This window comes from Fundulus heteroclitus, unplaced genomic scaffold (assembly GCF_011125445.2).
Source record: "Fundulus heteroclitus isolate FHET01 unplaced genomic scaffold, MU-UCD_Fhet_4.1 scaffold_37, whole genome shotgun sequence".
NCBI lineage: Eukaryota > Metazoa > Chordata > Actinopteri > Cyprinodontiformes > Fundulidae > Fundulus > Fundulus heteroclitus.
The window spans coordinates 2,496,473-2,515,616 of NW_023396781.1; the positions used below are offsets into that span (position 1 = coordinate 2,496,473).

Consider the following 19,144-nt stretch of genomic DNA (forward strand, 5'->3'; position numbering starts at 1 on the left):
ATTTGCCCATTTTTTTCTTCCTCTCCTTTTGAGTTGTTATTGCACAGTCGAAAACCCACAGTACTGATTTACAGCTAAAAACTGAAAGTTGAAGTTGTCCTGGACATAACAACCACTCATCACACATTTTTTTACAACTCTGCAACCATAAAATAATATAAATTCAGGTTAAGCAATTCATTGTTGTTTTAATTATTTCTTTCCTTAAATAATTTTGCTCAAAAGAGAGTTAACCCTTCACAATGTTCCTTTTTTAACTGAAACCTTGTACACATATAGCCGGGTCTTAACAAAAACAAATATCTCCCCCACATTGTTTTAAAAAATATTGTACACGCGGGATAATTTTCAGAAACTTTTTCATCCACACAAACCCACACAAATATGCCTCTGAGTGCTATTTTAAACATTCTAAACGCAAAGGGGGCAGAGTACCGCAAAGCTAAAACCTATGCCAGCCAATCAGAACCCTACCAAACAGCCACAAGTTCCCTGAATATTGTTAGGTTGTAAACCAACTTACCTCCAAGTGCTCTTTCTTCTTCACCTCTCTGGTAGCATTCCCTTTTCCCCCACTACATGACCAAGTCAGTAACAATGGTCTCACATGTAACATCAGCTCCACATTGTTTGTCGCAGACTTTAATGCACGGGAGCCTAAATTCTTGTTTTGTCGGGAACACACGCAAACACAAAAGCAACATTTTGGCAAATCTCCACTTTGACCAGAATTTTCAGGACTATTTGTTTTAAGTAATGTGTGTGGACAAAAGGCCAAAAAGGCATACAAATCTGTAACGTTTGTTTTCTCAGATATCCAGCTACTTGTGGACAAGGCTGAAGTCGTCTTTCAGTTTAAGCACTTTGTCTGACAGCATCTTTAATCATGTAAATGAAATGCTCTGTTGTTCTTTCAGCTACTTCTGTGTGGGATTGTTGCAAAGAGGAAAACAAAACTGCAGTTTCTCTGCACCACCTCTCACCCATCGAAAATAAACAGCAACAAAGTATTGGTAGTAAAATACCCCTCAGAGTTACCTGACTGTATATTTACTTTTGTGGCTCTAGTGGTCTAGTTTCAGACAGGAAATGGGTGAAGGGAGAAGGGGAATGACATGTGGCAAAGCTCTCTGGGTCCAGACTCCTACCTGTGACACCCATGTCGAGGACTGAGGCCTTCGTACATGGGTTCCATTTTTCTGCCCTCGTGCCACTGCCACGCCCCAACCTGGTAGTTTTTAGTGTTGGAGTTTCAGTCTTCAAGTAATATCCTTACATTTGAAGTGAATCTGAAGGCAGCATAATAATGTCTGAATAAGGGGGAGACATGTAGGCAAAACTACGACCATACTGCAGGTTCTCTCAAAGCCCTGCTGCGTGTACACACAGACACTTAGCAGACACTGAGTGCACGGCTTGCATGGAAATGCCTAAGCTCCTTCTCCATGAACTATCCAAAGTTCGTTCATAACAACCCATTAGAAATCTTTCGTTCACCTCAAAAGGAGGATTACTAAATGACGTCTTAGTGAATTACAATACATCTTTGTTGTTCACTTAAAAACAGAATCATTCACTCATAAACACAGACTCGTGAGCCTGTTGGAATACTTTTTAAATGGAGAAAATATCAATTGTACAGTAATGCAGGTAAACTTAGGGCATGCCTTATGTTTAACTTTTGAGTTTGAGAAAGCTGTAAAATCTCTCAAACTTTAGGTAATGTACCACTTAGAGAGCTGATAAGAGGCTTATATACGTTCATCATTCACATCCACTGATTGTGTAAATGTCAAAGTCTTTTTGGGTTTTTGGACATACATTTAAGCCATTCTTTATTTATTTAATTTATTACAGTGGTAGGATATTACAAAATACATCTTCAATTAATTTTAAACAGGACAATTGAGGGAATAAACTTGAATCGTTTATTGGTATCTAAAATTTGTAAAAGTTCAAATTTATAAATATGTGCTCAATACAAACACCCCAGCTCATATTTAGTTAAATATCCTTTTGAGATTTTCAGAAAACCAACAAGGTTTTTAGCCTTCAACAAGATCCTGGCATAACTCTGCCTGGATACCTCTCTTCTAATCAGGAGATGAAAAAAGAGCTGCTGTAATGCTTGCAAGTGGGCAGAGCTGAGTAGAGCCTGGCCAAACCGAGCCAGTATAAAAGGGGCTAAATAGTCCCTCCAAGCAAATTCTGGGTCTTCCCCGGGGTGTCCTTCCAGTGAGACACACCTGGAAAAACCCCAAAAGAGGCATGAAGGGGGCATCCTGATTAGATGCCCCAACAACCACAGCACTTTGAGTAGTCAGTATGAGTGGAAAAGCGATACATAAGTTCAGTCCATTTACCATTTAGCTGGCTTCTTTTGATCCAGAGAAGCAGTGGCTCTACCCCAGATCACAGAACTCATCACTCTGTCTCTAAGAGGAACCCCATTCCAGGCACTTGTATACGAAATCTCATTCTTCATTCCTTCAGTTGTGAACCATACTAATAACCATACATGAGGGTCGGAACATAGACAGATCAGTAAAATTGAGAGCTTCGCTTTTTAGCTCAGCACTTTCTTCACCACAACAGACTGGAGCAGTGCCTGCATCACTGCAATGAAGCCCCGATCCGTCTGTCCTACTCTCGTTCCATCCTACCTTCAGTCATGAACAAGATACTGACCCCCAACCCAGGGGGGTAATCCACCTTTTTAAACAGTAAAAACAACATCATTACATCATAGATACATTTTATTTTAAACATGATAACCTTCACAAACCAATCATGAAAATGTTTTCATGTCTATATCCAGTCTGAGGTGCATATGTGAATAAAAGCTGCAAGGTGATCAAAAGTGATAGATGATCTGTATCTGGATTTGTTGAACTTTACTGAAAATGGCTGTTCACATACATGAGTAGATCCAAAGAGGACTAGAATCTTCTGAGCATTTCTCCACATGTGGGAAAAGTTCTTCTCTTTGAGAGAAAGCATAAAATCAAGCAGTGAGAAGATATAAAGTGCTCTCTCAGTAGTGTGTCAGACTGCAGGTCAATGACTTACATCTCAACCTCACTGGGAGCATTATCAACATTTCAGGCAAAGGGAGGAGAGATAATGGGGATTTAACGCTCAGTTTTTTAATTCAGAGCAAAATTCACCAGTTCTTATTTTTACAATTCATTGTAGTTGTATATTATCAGTCCATGCTAAAATAAGAAGTGTTAAGATTCAAATCTCAAAATAAACCAGCCCTTACCTCTAAAACATACGTATTAAAACAGAGTTGGTGCTGGGCTGTCTTCATTTTGCTTTCTTACATGGATTTGAAAATGGATCCGAAAGCATTGGTATAAATTAAATAATTCCCCATTAACAATCACTAAAGGCCAGTGGTGCTACAGTGGTAGCTCCTTGAAGCTGTACCTCAAATGCCACCTGTCAGTTAACAGCTGTTTCTTTTTTAGAAGTTGGGGCATTTGAATATAGAACAATGCTGAAAAGAATCGCTCTGCAGTGGGTGTGCTTTTTTTTGCTGCTGTAGGTCGCAACAATTTGAATTTCTTCTTACAACAGTTTTATATCCATAAAACATACATGAACAGGAACCATTGTATTAAAGACATATCTAAAATTCCGATGAGTTTGACAGATGTAAGTATGTGAAAACATGTGTATTGTCATTTTAAGTGTACGTTTGCCCTGTACTTTTCCTACATTCCTATACTGCAAAAACTAACATCCATCTCCTTTCTGCTACCAGTGTTCAACCCAGGCATTGTTAACATCCACATCAAACACCCTCCAGAAGCCTCGGTTCAGGTTCACCAAGTGTCTCAGCTTGACAGTTACGGCAACAACGGGCATCAGCAACAAGGGTCCCACTCAGGCTCTTCCTCATCCAGCAGCTACATCTATCACCATTCTGAAAGCAGCCAGAAGATTCAGCAGTATGGGTACAACGTAGTCTATCCCAACCAGCATGGCTACAAGGTTCCCGATTACCAGCCCGTTACCTCCAAGAACACACTGGGTCGCTGCTTCCAGGAAACAGCAGCCGGTCAGGTACATTGTCAGAGATCAGTACTGTGAGTTATCATCTGAGCACATTTTTCAGCGCAGCCTGATTTTCACTTTGTGTATGTATGTATGTATGTATGTATGTATGTATGTATGTATGTATGTATGTATGTATGTATGTATGTATGTATGTATATATGTATGTAATACATACATACATACATACATACATATATACATACATACATACATACATACATACATACATATATACATATATACATACATACATACATATATACATACATACATATATACATACATACATACATACATACATATATATATATACATACATACATACATATATACATACATACATACATACTATGTATGTATGTATGTATGTATGTATGTACAGGACTGTCTCAGAAAATTAGAATATTGTGATAAAGTTCTTTTTTTTCTGTAATACAATTAAAAAACATCAAATGTCATACATTCTGGATTCATTACAAATCAACTGAAATATCGCAAGCCTTTTATTGTTTTAATATCGCTGATTATGGCGTACAGCTGAAGAAAACTCAAAAATCCTATCTCAAAATATTAGAATATTTCCTCAGACCAAGTAAAAAATAAAATTTATAACAGCAAAACAAAATCAAACATTTGAAAATGTCCATTAATGCACTCAGTACTTGGTTGGGAATCCTTTTGCACAGATCACTGCATCAATGCGGCGTGGCATGGAGGCAATCAGCCTGTGGCATTGCTGAGGTGTTATGGATGCCCAGGATGCTTCAATAGCGGCCTTTAGCTCATTTGCATTGTTGGCTCTGGTGTCTTTCAGCTTCTTCTTCACAATAGCCCACAGATTCTCTATGGGGTTCAGGTCAGGGGAATTGGCAGGCCAATCAAGGACAGTAATGCCATGGTCAGTACACCAGTTACTGGTGGTTTTGGCACTGTGGGCAGGTGCCAGATCATGCTGGAAAATGAAATCATCATCTCCATAGAGCTTTTCAGCAGATGGAAGCATGTAGGGCTCTAAAATCTCTTGGTACACAGCTGCATTTACTTTGGACTTGATGAAACACAGTGGACCAACACCAGCAGCTGACATGGCTCCCCAAACCATAGTTGACTGTGGGAACTTCACACTGGATTTCAAGCAACTTGGATTTTGCGCCTCTCCAGCCTTTCTTCAGACTCTGGCGCCTTGACTACCAAATGACGTACAAAACTTGCTTTCGTCTGAAAAGAGGACTTTGGACCACTCTGCAACTGTCCAGTGCTTCTTTTCCATAGCCCAAGTCAGACGCTTCTTCCGTTGTCTTGAGTTCAGAAGTGGCTTGACCATGGGAATACGGCTATTGTAGCCCATTTCCCGGACACGTCTGTGAACAGTGGCGTTTGATACCTGGACTCCAGCTTCAGTCCACTGTCTTTGAAGCTCTCTCAAATTCTGGAAGCGGCTCTTCTTCACAATGCTGTTAAGGCTGCGGTCACCTCTCTTGGTTATGCAGCGTTTCCTGCCACATTCCCCCCTTCCAACACACTTTTTGTGAATGTGCTTTGAAACTGCACTCTGTGAACACCCTGCTCTTTGAGAAATTTCTTTTTGTGTCTTACCCTCCTGATGGAGGGTGTCAATGATGGTCTTCTGGACAGCAGTCAGATCAGCAGTCTTCCCCATACTTGTGATTTAGTTTACTGAACCAAGCTGAGTGTTTTTCAAGGCTCAGGAAACCCTTGCAGGTGTTTCGAGTTAATTAGACGATTCAAGTGATTAGTTGAATAGCATACTAGTATACTTTTTCACGATATTCTAATATTTTGAGATAGGATTTTTGAGTTTTCTTCAGCTGTACGCCATAATCAGCGATATTAAAACAATAAAAGGCTTGCGATATTTCAGTTGATTTGTAATGAATCCAGAATGTATGACATTTCATGTTTTTTAATTGCATTACAGAAAATAAAGAACTTTATCACAATATTCTAATTTTCTGAGACAGTCCTGTATGTATGTATGTATGTATGTATGTATGTATGTATGTATGTATGTATGTATGTATGTATGTATGTATGTATGTATGTATGTATGTATGTATGCTACAACAAATGAATGGCCATATGTTCAGTTATAACTGAACATATGCCATAATCTGAGTATTGTGCAAAAGTGCAATATTTTTTGCCTGTTATCTCAGAAAGTAACACTCATATACTATATAGAAACATCACACAGAGTGATATATTACAATAATGTTTTCTTGTAATTTTAATGATTATGGCATACAGAAACTCAAAGCCTATAATTCAGTGTCAATATTTGAAACTCATGGTGTCACACTCTAATCAGCTAATCTACTCAAAACTCTGCAAAGGTTTCCTGAGCCTTTATACGGTCTCTGACTCTGGGTCAATAGCCGGCGCCATCATAGGGAAGACTGCTGACGGGACAGGGTGTCATCAACACCCTGACCTGAACCCAGTAGAAAATATCTGGGCAGATGACCTGAAAGCAGCTATCAAAGCAATCTGGCCTTCCTGAACTGCCATGCAGCACCACAGGCTGGTGACCTCTGTGCTACGGTGCATTGATGCAGTAATTCATGCAAGAGGAGCCCAACCAAGCATTCAGTGCATAGACATTAACATACTTTCCTGAAGCCTGACATTCTTACTTAAAACATCCTTTTTTCATTGGTCTGATATGATATTCCAATTTTCCAAGACTGTCATGATCTTGGCACTAGTGCTGGTCTGATCCTCCATCTGACACACCTGTGCAGCTCCGCCCCGTTCTCATTGGCCTTCACCTGATCCACTTGCACCTCTGACTATATAACCAGCTCTCAGATCAATGGACCATAACATCATGGAATTGTATCACTGTGAACATGAGAACATTTATTACCTCTTTAACCAAAACAGGTATTACGATTTTAAGTAAAGTCAGTTCAGAATACATTATTAAATATGGCTGGTGAGCAATGTTCCCCTTAATTTTTCATCTGTCTGAGCAAACATATGTGCACTGATGAGGTAAAAATAAACCCGTTTAAAGCTTACTGTACATCCTTATATACAGCTAATTTAAAAAAAGCTAGCATGCAGAAGCTTAAGGTTGCTTATAATGATTCTTTGAGAATTCTGCTTAAGAAACCCAGGTTCAGCAGTGCAAGAGAGATGTTTTGTAATGCACATGTCAGAACATTCCAGGCACTTGTGAGAAATCTGATATACAGGTTTATGTGTCGTTTGGGCAGCTCATTGAATAGTCTTATTGTAATGTTTTCACATCCCTTCCTCAGTGCGCAAAGATTCCAGTCGGCTCTGTGGAAACATTGGTATGCAAGTGTTTTATAAGATTTATTTATGCATTTATTTTATTCTATTTTTTTAATTATTCTATTAGTTTTTAATTTTTGTTGTTTTTTTTATCTCTTTGTGGACCACGAGTCTGTTGAATAAAGCAATCAATCAATCAATCAATCAATCAAACACACAAACTCCCTGAGCGTTCACTTGACCTCTGTGAGCAACATCATGCACACTGAGGCTACATTACGCCTGTCCAAAACCTGAGATTATATCAAGCTACAAGTCTTACTAAAAGAATCAAGTTACAGCAATGATTTCTGTTACATCACTTAGTTTAGATAAAACTGATTTAGCCAGATTACATGAAAAAGACAAAATTCTTGTCATATTTTCATTTCAGAGTAGTGGTCCCGATAAGGAACAACTTAGAGATGTGCATATCTTTCAGAGTTTCAATTTTATTGCCATTAAATTATTTACATTTTCTGCAGTGAGATTTAACTCAAGGATGTGGTGTTGTGCAGCCTCTCTTCTGTCAGTCTGCTCCAGGGCAGCTGTGGTTACTAACATAGCTCACCACCATCAGGGTGTGAATGTGTGCATGATTGACCAATGTAAAGCACTTTAGGGTCGTCAGATGATTTATTTCAATATTCTCAGCCACACATCGCTTTTCTAACACAACAAGGGACCATTCTCAGTTCTGAACAATTTCTTTGTGCTGCTCTTTGTTTTTATGCCAACGGCAGCTTTTTAATAACGTGGGAGATGCAGAAAATCTTTCAGAGGCTTTCAGAGGTTGCACTGTCAGGAATGTTACTGTTGCACTCAGTTATAGTTTAAAGGTGTTCCATAGTCATAGACCCACAAGATTAATAACAGAACTTTACAGAATGAAAGCAATAATTTATTCTGTGTCAAATTTTGGCAATTCCAGCTCTACTTTCCATGCATATATTTTAGTTTCCGTTCACCTATTTTCCCCCCAACACCGTTAGGACTGCTGCACATTTCTTCACTTAAATAACACTATCTTTACTTCAGCTGGAATTATACATATAGCCTATATGATTAATATAAAGTGAGGTTGTCACAAGACAGTTAATGTCAAGTCATTTGTAGAAGGATGGGTGAACAATGCTTGCAAAAAGATGAACATATCAGTTATTCAATAACTCACACCATCCTATCATTACTTGCATTTGTTGAATATAGTCACATAATGCTTTAGTTGAGCATTTTTAAATATAAAAATGTCATAACTTAACCTTACTTGATTAAACTGTATTTTCATACTTGATCATCATTTGCTGCCCCGTCCTTTCAATACCTTTCCTAATCAATGCGCCCCCCTTGGATTTTATTTTCTGCGCAGCATAAAGTTGCTGTGCACGATTGCGCATGCACGCAGCTTAGAGGGAACACCGCTGGTGAGTACAGAATGACCATTTTATTTTAGTGTAGTACAGTTAAACAGGACAGTTCAGGCAGGTTGCAGTGGGTGGAAAATGACCACTGAAAACACGTTTACACGACCAGTCTTTCTCTCATCGACATTTAAGAAAGAGGTTGAGGCAAACTGGAGTCAAGTGTTTTGTTTAAGGGCAGATCAGCAAGTTGTGGGGAAAGCCAGAAACATCTGAGAGTTGGAGGGATGTAGGGATGGACATAGTGGAACTCTCAAACAGACAGGAAAGGACGACTTGTTGCCAAAACGAACAGGAACTAAAAAGGTGCGGTTGAGGTTGAGTGGGCTGGAGACATAGTAAGAAAGCCAAAGTTGAGATGTCTTTTAAATGTGCAGAGGAGGGAAGTGGACATATAGTGGACATAGATGGTGTTAAATATAAAGCTGTTGCTGAGAAGGAAAAGAGGAAGAGCACAGAAGGTTCCCAGATGCAGTGAAGAAGAATTTGCTGAAAGTTGCTGAGATAGAGGAAAGGGCTCTGATTAGGTTGAGATTGAGGCAGGTGATCTCTTCTGGCGGCCCCCCAAATGGAGCCGCTGTAAAAAACAAACAATCAATCAATTCAAAACCTAAAAGCAAATGGCAGTAAAGAGTCTGTGCCTTCCAGACCAAAGCTTGTTTAACCTCCACATGCCATGCACAGTAAAATTATTTCATTGAAATCTGTTCCACAGCTGTCAAACTAATGTTAGCACACTGGAAGATTCCGATGCCAGGTCCTAGACAACTAAACAACAGATTTACTAGTTGATGGGATGATAAAATGCTTTCCGTTGTGTCTCTATGCGCTGCAAAAACACAACTAAAAATAAGTAATATTTTCCTTAAATGAGTGTATCTGTCTTTGATCTGAGTGGGTAAATAAGATGATTTGCCAATGGAACAAGATTTTTGCACTTAAAATAGGAACAACTCATCTCCATCGTCTTATTTCAAGTGCAGGATGTCTAATTATCTTATTTTAGGGGTCAAAATACTCATTCCATTGGCAGATGATCTTATTTACCTGCTCAAATCTAGGACAAAAGCACAAATTTTAAGAACATTTTACTTATTTTTTAAATCCGTTTTTGCAGTGTGTCTTAGAGTCATGAGTAGGTCACATTTTATGAGGTTGTTTTTGCCATTAAGGACTGGAGAAAAGTGTGGAAGAGAAGGGTCTGTCTTATTTATAGAGGTGGGGTTAGCCATGTGTTTGACTGCAAATGATTGGGGATGGAGAGGAAGTAGAACACATAACTACTTTGTGCTTTTCTTAATAAAATAGAATCAACTAGTATTTAATTTTTTGCATCTCTAGTGTGGAAAGGCTTTACCGGGTCTCACCAAGCTGGAGCAGTGCTGTTCAACCATTGGTACCTCCTGGGGCTTCCACAAATGCCAGAAGTGTCCAAATAAACCTTGTAAGTACAACAGTTTAACCCAGATAAAGATCTGTTTTCCCAGTGTGTCTTGGCAGAAAATGGCCCACAATCTAACTCTTTTATGTTTAAAGACAGAAAACTGGAGAAGAAAGGAAAGCACTTAGTTTTTGATGCAGTTCTGCGGTGAACTAGGGCTGAAACAAATTAACTGGATTAACTGGATATAGAAATTAACATCAAACAATTTAGTAATTGGATGATCACTAAAAAGAGTATACCGACTCTAAAACAGGCTATTTGTTGAAAAAACAACTCACTCAGAGCATTATTAAGTCAAAACTGTACAATGAATATATACGTTTTGTATCTAGGAGGAAAAATCTTTGTCTGTATATACTGTCTGCACATGCCCGGTGATCTTGCATGTTCCTTTGGCAATGTCACATCATCGTCAATGGGCCCTACTGCAGCCTTTTCAGTTGTGCTGCATCCGCTAATGTGTACGCACATTTTTTCTTAACCATTTATGATTATTTATTTGTTCATCGCTGTGTAGACAAGGCCTCCATGCTAGTTGTGCAGGAGGCTCCACTTCAATTCAGGAAAATGGTACTTTATGTGTTCAGACACTCTGAATCTGGTGAATTCTCAACCAATTTCCAGATACATTAGCTGACTGAAAACGCCCTTTTAGGGGCTACATTGGACCAGTTGATTGAATTAAATGATAGTTTAACTTAATACATAATTTCCATTTTCTATTGACAGTTAGCAAAATTTCAGAGCTACGTCCCAGGATGCCCGACATTTGCTCCGCTTATGGGTGCGCAAATAAAAGGACATTACAAACCTTCCCTAAGAAAGATTGTATGATAGATAATCCTCATGCTTTACAGTTAATTTTTTTTGGCATCAACACAATGTGTGCTAATGGGTAGCAGGGATGGAAATAGAGAAAAGTACATTAAACACCCAGCTTTCTAAAAGATGTGACAGGAGGATATTTATATATTGTTTGTTTTGTGTGTGTATATATATATATATATATTGTTTGTTTTGTGTATATATATATTGTTTGTTTTGTATATATATATATATATATATATATATATATATATATATATATATATATATATATTTATATATATATATTTATATATATATATTTTTATATATATATATATATATATATATATATATATATATATATATATATATATATATATATATATATATATATATGGGTGCGCTTGTGGCGCAGCGGGTTGCGCGACCCATATACGGAGGCCTTAGTCCTCGACGCGGTCGACCCGGGTTCGAATCCGACCCACGGTCCTTTGCCACATGTCTCTCCCCCTCTTCCACCCCCCTTCCTGTCAGCCTACTTTCAGAAAAAGCGAGCCACTAGAGCTGCAAAAAATCCCCCCAAAAAATAAATAAAATGGCCCTAAATTACTGGACAGACATGACTCATGGGGAAAAAAAATAATATAGAGTATTTTTCTTTTTGCTCTGATTTTGTAATCTCTGATTTTAAGATGCATTATTTGTTTTTTTTTTGTTGATCCTTTTTCTCCCCCACATTGGGGTTTATATTATATAATTTTTAAATTCTGTTATTGCCACCTCTGCTCTTACTTGTCTGTATATAGTTTTGCTCCTATGTAGATCAGTGCTGTTGTCGTGACATGCTCTTAAAAATTGTCAGATGGTCACTGATGAGTATCTGTTTTTTGTACAGTTTAAAGCAGTGGTTTTCAATAGGTGCTCATTCCACGCTCAACACCAGCTGTGCGCTCGCTCGGCTGTTTCTGCACTCGCGACTTGAAAAACTGTCCACTCCACCAGCCAATCACAGACAGGTTTTTTTTCCATCCAATCAGAGTATGGTTTGCAAATACTGCATTTAGATGGATTAAATCAAAATGAAATTACTAACCATAATGGTGGGATTGAAGAAAAATAAATAAATAAATAAAAATTTTCATATTTTAGCCTAAAATATTTCGACTAAAATATTTGAGTTACTTGGAGTTACTAAGTGAGGTGTGAAAAATGTTTTTGTCTCTTTTCTTTCGAGCTTCTGGGAGGTGATGCAAAAGTTTATTCTGATCATAATCATCATGAATGTCATCATTATTTAAAGAGCACTTTAACACGAGGTAAAACAAAGTGCCAAACATCAGAAATACATCAGATAAGAGATAACAACTAATAAAATGCTTGTTTGTTAAAATAGCACTAGGTCTAAATTGTGTATAATTAGCCTAAAAAGTAGATTGGAATATGGAATATGTTGACATCTGTTAAATTCAGGTTATCTTTTTTATTATTATTTCAGTTGACGTCTCCTGTTGACGTGAGTTCAGTTTGACATTGGCGTCTGTTTAGTTCAGTTTGTCTGCTGTTGAAAACAATCATTTACGAATTTGCTCTAATGACAGTTCACTTTTAAAAGTAGGCCCACTGTTCCTGATGTTTCAGTAAAAGTAGCCTGTAAAATGGAAATATTTGGATGGATATTTTATGAATAGGCCTTTTTTATGAATGTACTTTGTTAAAAGAAATACAATAAAAAAACATGTACTGGGCTATCAGTTGTTTTTGAAACACAAAGCATTCAAGGAACACAAAAGGAAGATGCATTTACTGCAGGGACCTGTGTGGGGTAGGTTTGTATTTATGGAGTGGGGGCTTGGTTATCTTTAGCTATTCCAAGGGGAGGCTCACATTCAATGAATTTGAAAACCCCTGGTTTAAAGTGTCATTTGTAAATGTATTTACACATGAAGTAGGAAGCTACCCTGTTGGATCTGATTGATGACAAAAGGGATTGCAATGAATAGTCTATGAAAATAAATATTCATAAAAATAAAAAAAAACATACATACATACACACACACACACACACACACACATACATACATATATATATATATATATATATATATATATATATATATATATATATATATATATATATATAGATAGATATATATATATATATATAGAGAGAGAGAGAGGTGTATAATTTGTGTGTGTTTATTATATTAATATGTATTGCAAAATAAATATTGCAATAAAAATATTGCAAAATATGTAACTGGGTGTATATATCTCATTCCGTTTGACTTCAGTTTAAATTGCTTTGGTTCTGAATAAATATGTGTAATCTGACTGTAATGTCATGAGCATTGTGAACAAATGATTAAAATGAGATTTGAGCTGCCTCCTATTCATTCTGAAAGCAGCTGTCTATGGGAGCTGCTCACAAGTGTAAGGAATGAACTTGATTACCATTGTGCTGAAAAAGAATGAAGGAACATTCAGACAGCCAGACCAGAATATGACAATCAAACCAATAAAAACATTTAATACAGTGATGTGGGCTTAATTAAAAGTTGGTTCAATTCCTGCTTAGAGGTGATTATTTTCAAAAGGTGTTTTTAGTCTGACCAACGAGCCTCATTCAATGCACCTGTATATAGTTGATTTATACAAACTGATGTATAGCGCATGAAAAAGAAATGTGTGTAGTTGTGTAAAATTATACAGTTAAACTTCGGCGGGATTTCAAAACCAGAGAAAAAAAATAATTAAAATAAAATCTCAATACTAGTGTGTTAAAAAATATATTCTGTGTGGTAGTTGATAACAGAAATAAATACAGGAAAGACAACGATTTTATCTATTTATTGGAAAAGACATATGAAAGATATTATAAAGATTATAATAAAAAATGATCAGTGATCCCTCAAGGAGCCGGACCATATTTTTAGCCATCTCCATCAACACAACCAAAGTTTGCAAAAATGTAATTAACACAAAAAATGTCCAAATAACAATAAATAGTTTTCTATTAATTCTGCATTAATTGTGTTTGTGGTTTAAGAGTGATCAACTGTAACCTGATCCAAAATAATTGCAAATATGCTGAAGGAGATGGCACCGCTTCATGAAACTCCTGCCTATGGTAGCACGTAGAGTGGAATCTTTTTGGACAATTTGTGGTAAGATAATATATGTTGAAAAAACTTCTTTATCAAACTCCTTATGTGGGCATGTCTATTGTAATTCACACCAGGAAAGAGAATATAATGCAATGAAACAATAGGCCACAAATCACTGGTGTAACCATTAATAAATATTTTTATTATTAATTACACAACCGTTCTGACCTGATTTGAATCCAAAATATTAATGGGTTGAAAAAGGTATCCCTCAAATGGATTTCTAGACTGTTCCACCTTCTCAAGGGAAGACAGCTTATTATCCAGTTGGATGTCTCTCTGCTATGAGCTTGTCAAACTGACGTAAGATTCCTTGTTAGTGCAATCAATCTTTGCCAATAAAGCTGATTGTGATCGTGATTCTGGTTCAAAACACATGCCTGTTTTAACCTTTGTTTCTCATAAAAATGTGCTGAAACAGTCGGTAAACAGGGTGTGACCTGCTGCATATTAACAGACAGATTGCTTTCACCACAGGAGTTATTTCCAGAGAAGAAATTCAGTGAAAGCCATTGTAGCATGTGGCGTCAGCCCCGGCCTCTGGGCTCTTTTTTTAGAGTTATACTAAGTTGTGAGGGGAGATGTGGAAGGTCCTGTGAGTGTTTTTATCTAACAGCTAGCTATTCAACACTGCTCTCTTTAAAGATGGATGGAAGCTTTAAAGTCAAGGTTGACTATGAAGCCCTGAAACCAAAAAAGGAGTTTGATTAAAACTTCTTCCCCTAACAGTTTTTAGTTGGAGCAGATTGTCTGTAGTTGATTTTACTTGCATCTTAATCCATTCTCAACTTCAATTTAAAAATTTAAAACACTGATGTGAACCAAAGGTTTGTTTCAGAAGGCTCTATGGTTCATTGCTACACCTAGCAAACATTGCTTACTGTATGCTCACATGTTTCAATTCCTTCTTAGTTCCTAAGAAAATGCTCTTATTTCTGAATTCGCATTTTTCTTTCTGCTGGATAGTTTTCAGAATTCTATCCAAGTGGTAAATAATTGAACACTTTGAGATGAAAATGTAGTTCATGTATATACAGTGGTAGTATTAAATACCAGAGTATTTGTCTGCATTTTTGTTCTCTTCAAAGGCATGAGTTGAGACTTTTTTTTTACTTTGTCTTACAGTTGAGTGTGAAAGAGTCCATTGTGCTTCAGAGACATTGGTAACTGGTAGTTAATTTGGCTTTCTTGGTCAAACAAATGTGGCTTTGTCATCTCCCTCAAAACAAAGCCTCTGTTTGCAGGTATTTGTGCACCATTTCTCCACTGGTGGCCTTATACAACAGTAGAAAGAGTAGAAGAGAATCAGCCTAGATTTCCACCCACACATGCGCAGTGAGAACATGCAAACTCCATGCAGAAAGACCACAGGCTAGGTTCAAACCCAGGACCTTCTTGCTGTGCAGTGGAAGCTTTAAAGTCAAGGTTCACCTGCTGTGCAGCCCCAGTCATTGTCTTTATCATAAAAAACCTGCATGATCCTGTTCAAGGTTATGGTCTAGGCTGCAGTTCATCCCAGCTGACACCGAGAGAGAAGTGGGATACACCAAAACTTCCTCTAGTTATTCTCATTTACATGGTCTATGATTTTCATTAAAACAGTTAAAATGTTTTTTGTCAGCGCCACATGAGCTAGCAGCGTGTGACAGAGATCCAAATCTTTATTAAGTTTATTTTTTATGTACTTCTAGTAGTGTGTATGTCTCACTGTCTTTTTTACTTTCAACACAACATGGAACTAACCATGTTGTAGTCAATATTGCTGCTCATTTTGTTTTATACACCATTTGTTTTCAGAAACTAGAGAGGAGAACACACTGCCATTGTTTACACCAGAAATTAGCTGCTCGTCCTCGTTAATAGCCCTTCTACCGCTGCAGCAGATCGGCCAGTAATATCCTGTGAGATAAAGAAAAGGTTATGAGTGGGGAGAAGCCGGCACAGCTGGAGGAGAAGGTACAGACCGGCCTTTCCATACATCATGTGAAATGTAAAATCCCTCAAAAACAAAGTACTGGAATTAACAGCACTAACCCGGCATCAGTGCGTCTACAGAGAGGCCAGCTTAGTAATGCTAACAGAGACTTGGTTAAAAGAGCAAATTCCAGATATACCAAACGTAAACAGATGACTTCATGAATCTTCCCCTCTCCACCTTTAGTCTTTCTCAAAACTCCAGGCGAGAATGTAATAAATGATGCTGGTGAACCCGATAATCAGCCAGACACAGTGTTACGATTTAAAAGGTTTATTGTGAGGATTAGTAGTGACAGCTGAGCCAGGCGAGCAGAACCAGACTTGACAGATGAGTTATGGCTCATGGTGCAGGCAGGGAGGGATGCGCAAGAGACCAGAGGATACAGGTAGTGACAGACCAGAACAGGCGACGTGGACCAGGGAACCACCAGAATGGGCAGAGTGAGCGGTAGGAAGTCACGGGAAACCGGCAGACTTGTGCAGCATGCAAACACAGGCAACTTTTAATAGAAGAGTCCAGCTGGCTGAGCACATAGGAACAGGTAGAGGCAGGGCACATCACACTAGACAAGATGAGGCATGAAGAGACGTTCTGGCAGGGATGAGTTGGCTGAACCAGGTATTTGTAAGCAGGTGAACAGGTGACCAGAGTTGACAGTAATTGACTGATGACTGAGCTGATTGGATAGTGGCTGGTGGCTGAGAAGTTACAGGCTGATCGCCTGGAAAAGTCCAAAGTGCCACAAACAAAAACCTAAATCATGATAGTACCCCCTCCTCAAAGGCGGATACTAGACACCCTTAAAAAAAAAAGTCTCTCAAAAGTCCAAAAATCCAAGCAAAAAACAACCCAGACAGGGCGGGCAGAGGGAGTGTTGAATATTATTGTTGATGTTCTTATTGACTTCCTGTTGTGGGTGGAGATTTACACAGGTGGGCGCAATCTGCTAATAAAGGGCCACAGGCTGCTCTGGTGAGCACTGCACTCAGGCCAAACGAAACAGAGAGTTATGTTGTTTTTCCTTCGTCACGACCCGGCATTTCCAGCCCTTTAATGATGGCAGCGTCAACAGGGAGGCCTTGGACGGAGGGTTAGAGTCCAAAAATCCCAAAAAAAAAGAAACCCGAAAAAATGCAAACTAAGGGCTCAGGCGGGCATCGGGGAGCAGACCCTGGCATTGCAGGGGATCTGGAGGCCTTCCTCGGCATAGCAACTTCTCTGGAGGCCTTCCCCTTTACTTCAAATTTCAACTCCCTCTCGCATACTTAGATCCTCTTCTACCACTCACATTGTTGATCCTTCCGCCCGTCTTAACACCATTGGGGAGCAGAGCTTTTTCTCTGTCTGCACCCACACTCTGGAATTCACTCCCCCCTGACATTTGCAATACCGAGTCTTTATCCCACATGTTCATGATTTCCTTTTCACTATGATTTTTCTGTTACATTCCTGTGTGTAGTTTGTGTTGTTTCTTTTAATTATAACAATGTTGCTTTTACATCTTATTGTTTTTACCTGTACAGTGTCCTTGAGTGCTTTGAAATGCGCATGAAATAAAATGTATTATTAATTATTATTATTATTATTATTATTATTCCCTGCCTTAACAGCATCTCTGGAGGCCTTCCCCAACGTAGCAGTGTCTGTGGAGGCCTTCACCAGCGTAGCAGAGTCTCTGGAGGCCTTCCCCAGCATAGCAACTTTTCTGGAGGCCTTTCCCAGCCTGGTAGCGTCTCTGGAGGCTTTCCCCGGTGTAGCAGCGCCTCTGGAGGTCTTCCCTGGCATAGCAGCCTCTCTGGAGGCCTTCCCCAGCGTAGCTGGGGCTCGGTTGGGTGACTCAGATGACCCTTGAGGCGGAGCAGAACCCTTTTTGGCTGGCGACGGTGCAGGGCTCTTGGCAGGCGATGGTGCAGAGATCTTTGTGCGCGTTGGCGTCACTGCAGGACCCTTGGAGGGCGTGGACGACGGCGCAGGACCCTTGGGGGCATGGACGATGGTCCGAGACCCTTGGCGGGCATCAATGCCGGTGCAGGACCCTTGTAGGGCTTCAACAAATCAGATGAGCACCCCTTAAGAACACCATGCAACGGATCTGGCGCTTGCCAGCAGACGGAACCTGGAGTTTTGCATCAGTTGGAACCTGGAGTTCGCCATGAGACGGAACCCCCAGAACTTGGAGAACAGAAACCTCTGAAGCAGCCCCCGCAGAACCTCTGGTAGCAACAACCCATGCATCAACTCAGGAAGTTGCCTGTCAAGCAACAGCTCCGGATGCAGAAACTCTTGCAGCAACCTGGGGACCTTATGATAACCATGGGGCCCTGGGTGCTTAGCGTCTCGATGAGGCCCTGGGTGCTTAGAATCTCGATGAGGCCCTGGGTGCTTAGCATCTCGACGAAGCCCTGGTTGCTGAGCTTTCCACTGATCCACTTTGATCCCCTCTTCAAGGAATTCTGGAACAAAGACTGGAGGCGGATCCACTTGGATCCCCTCTTCGCAGGTCTATGGAGTGAAGACTGGAGACTATGGTGTTATGCAATAACGCCAGGATAAATAATTGATCTCAGATTGAATTCTGCTCCTTCTCCTGACTCCAAGCTGCTGAGACACACACCTCCAAACCCTCTGAGGACCAGCTCTCAAGGAGAGGAGGGAGCCATGTGACTGAAGGCCTCCAGGAACCATCCATGGGGCCTGGAAGAGGCCGTGAGCTGTGTGAGAATGAGCCTTTCTGGAACTCAGTTCCTCCCTGGCATAGGGAGAAACTGCCAGCCAATTCAAAGATAAGAAACAGATGCCGAAGTGAAGGAATCCGTCTATGCCAGCTTTGTTCTGCTTTCTCAGCGCACCACAGACGGAGCTGGTTCCAGGCAACGCAGAGCTGAAAAGCCGGCACAGAAGCAACGTCCCCATGCCGAGGAGAAATCTTCTTAAATCGGACTGCAACTGGTCAGAGAACATGGCA

At 39.4% G+C, this 19,144-nt stretch overlaps 1 protein-coding gene across 1 annotated transcript in view; it reads left to right on the forward strand.

Annotated features, from left to right (window-relative positions):
- ltbp1 (latent transforming growth factor beta binding protein 1) overlaps positions 1-19,144 on the forward strand; it is a 300,540-nt gene that overhangs the window by 94,119 nt on the left and 187,277 nt on the right. The window contains exons 7-8 of the mRNA XM_036130647.1: positions 3,770-4,071; positions 10,128-10,230. Coding sequence (XP_035986540.1) covers positions 3,770-4,071; positions 10,128-10,230 — 405 coding nt within the window. The remainder of the gene's footprint in view (positions 1-3,769; positions 4,072-10,127; positions 10,231-19,144) is intronic.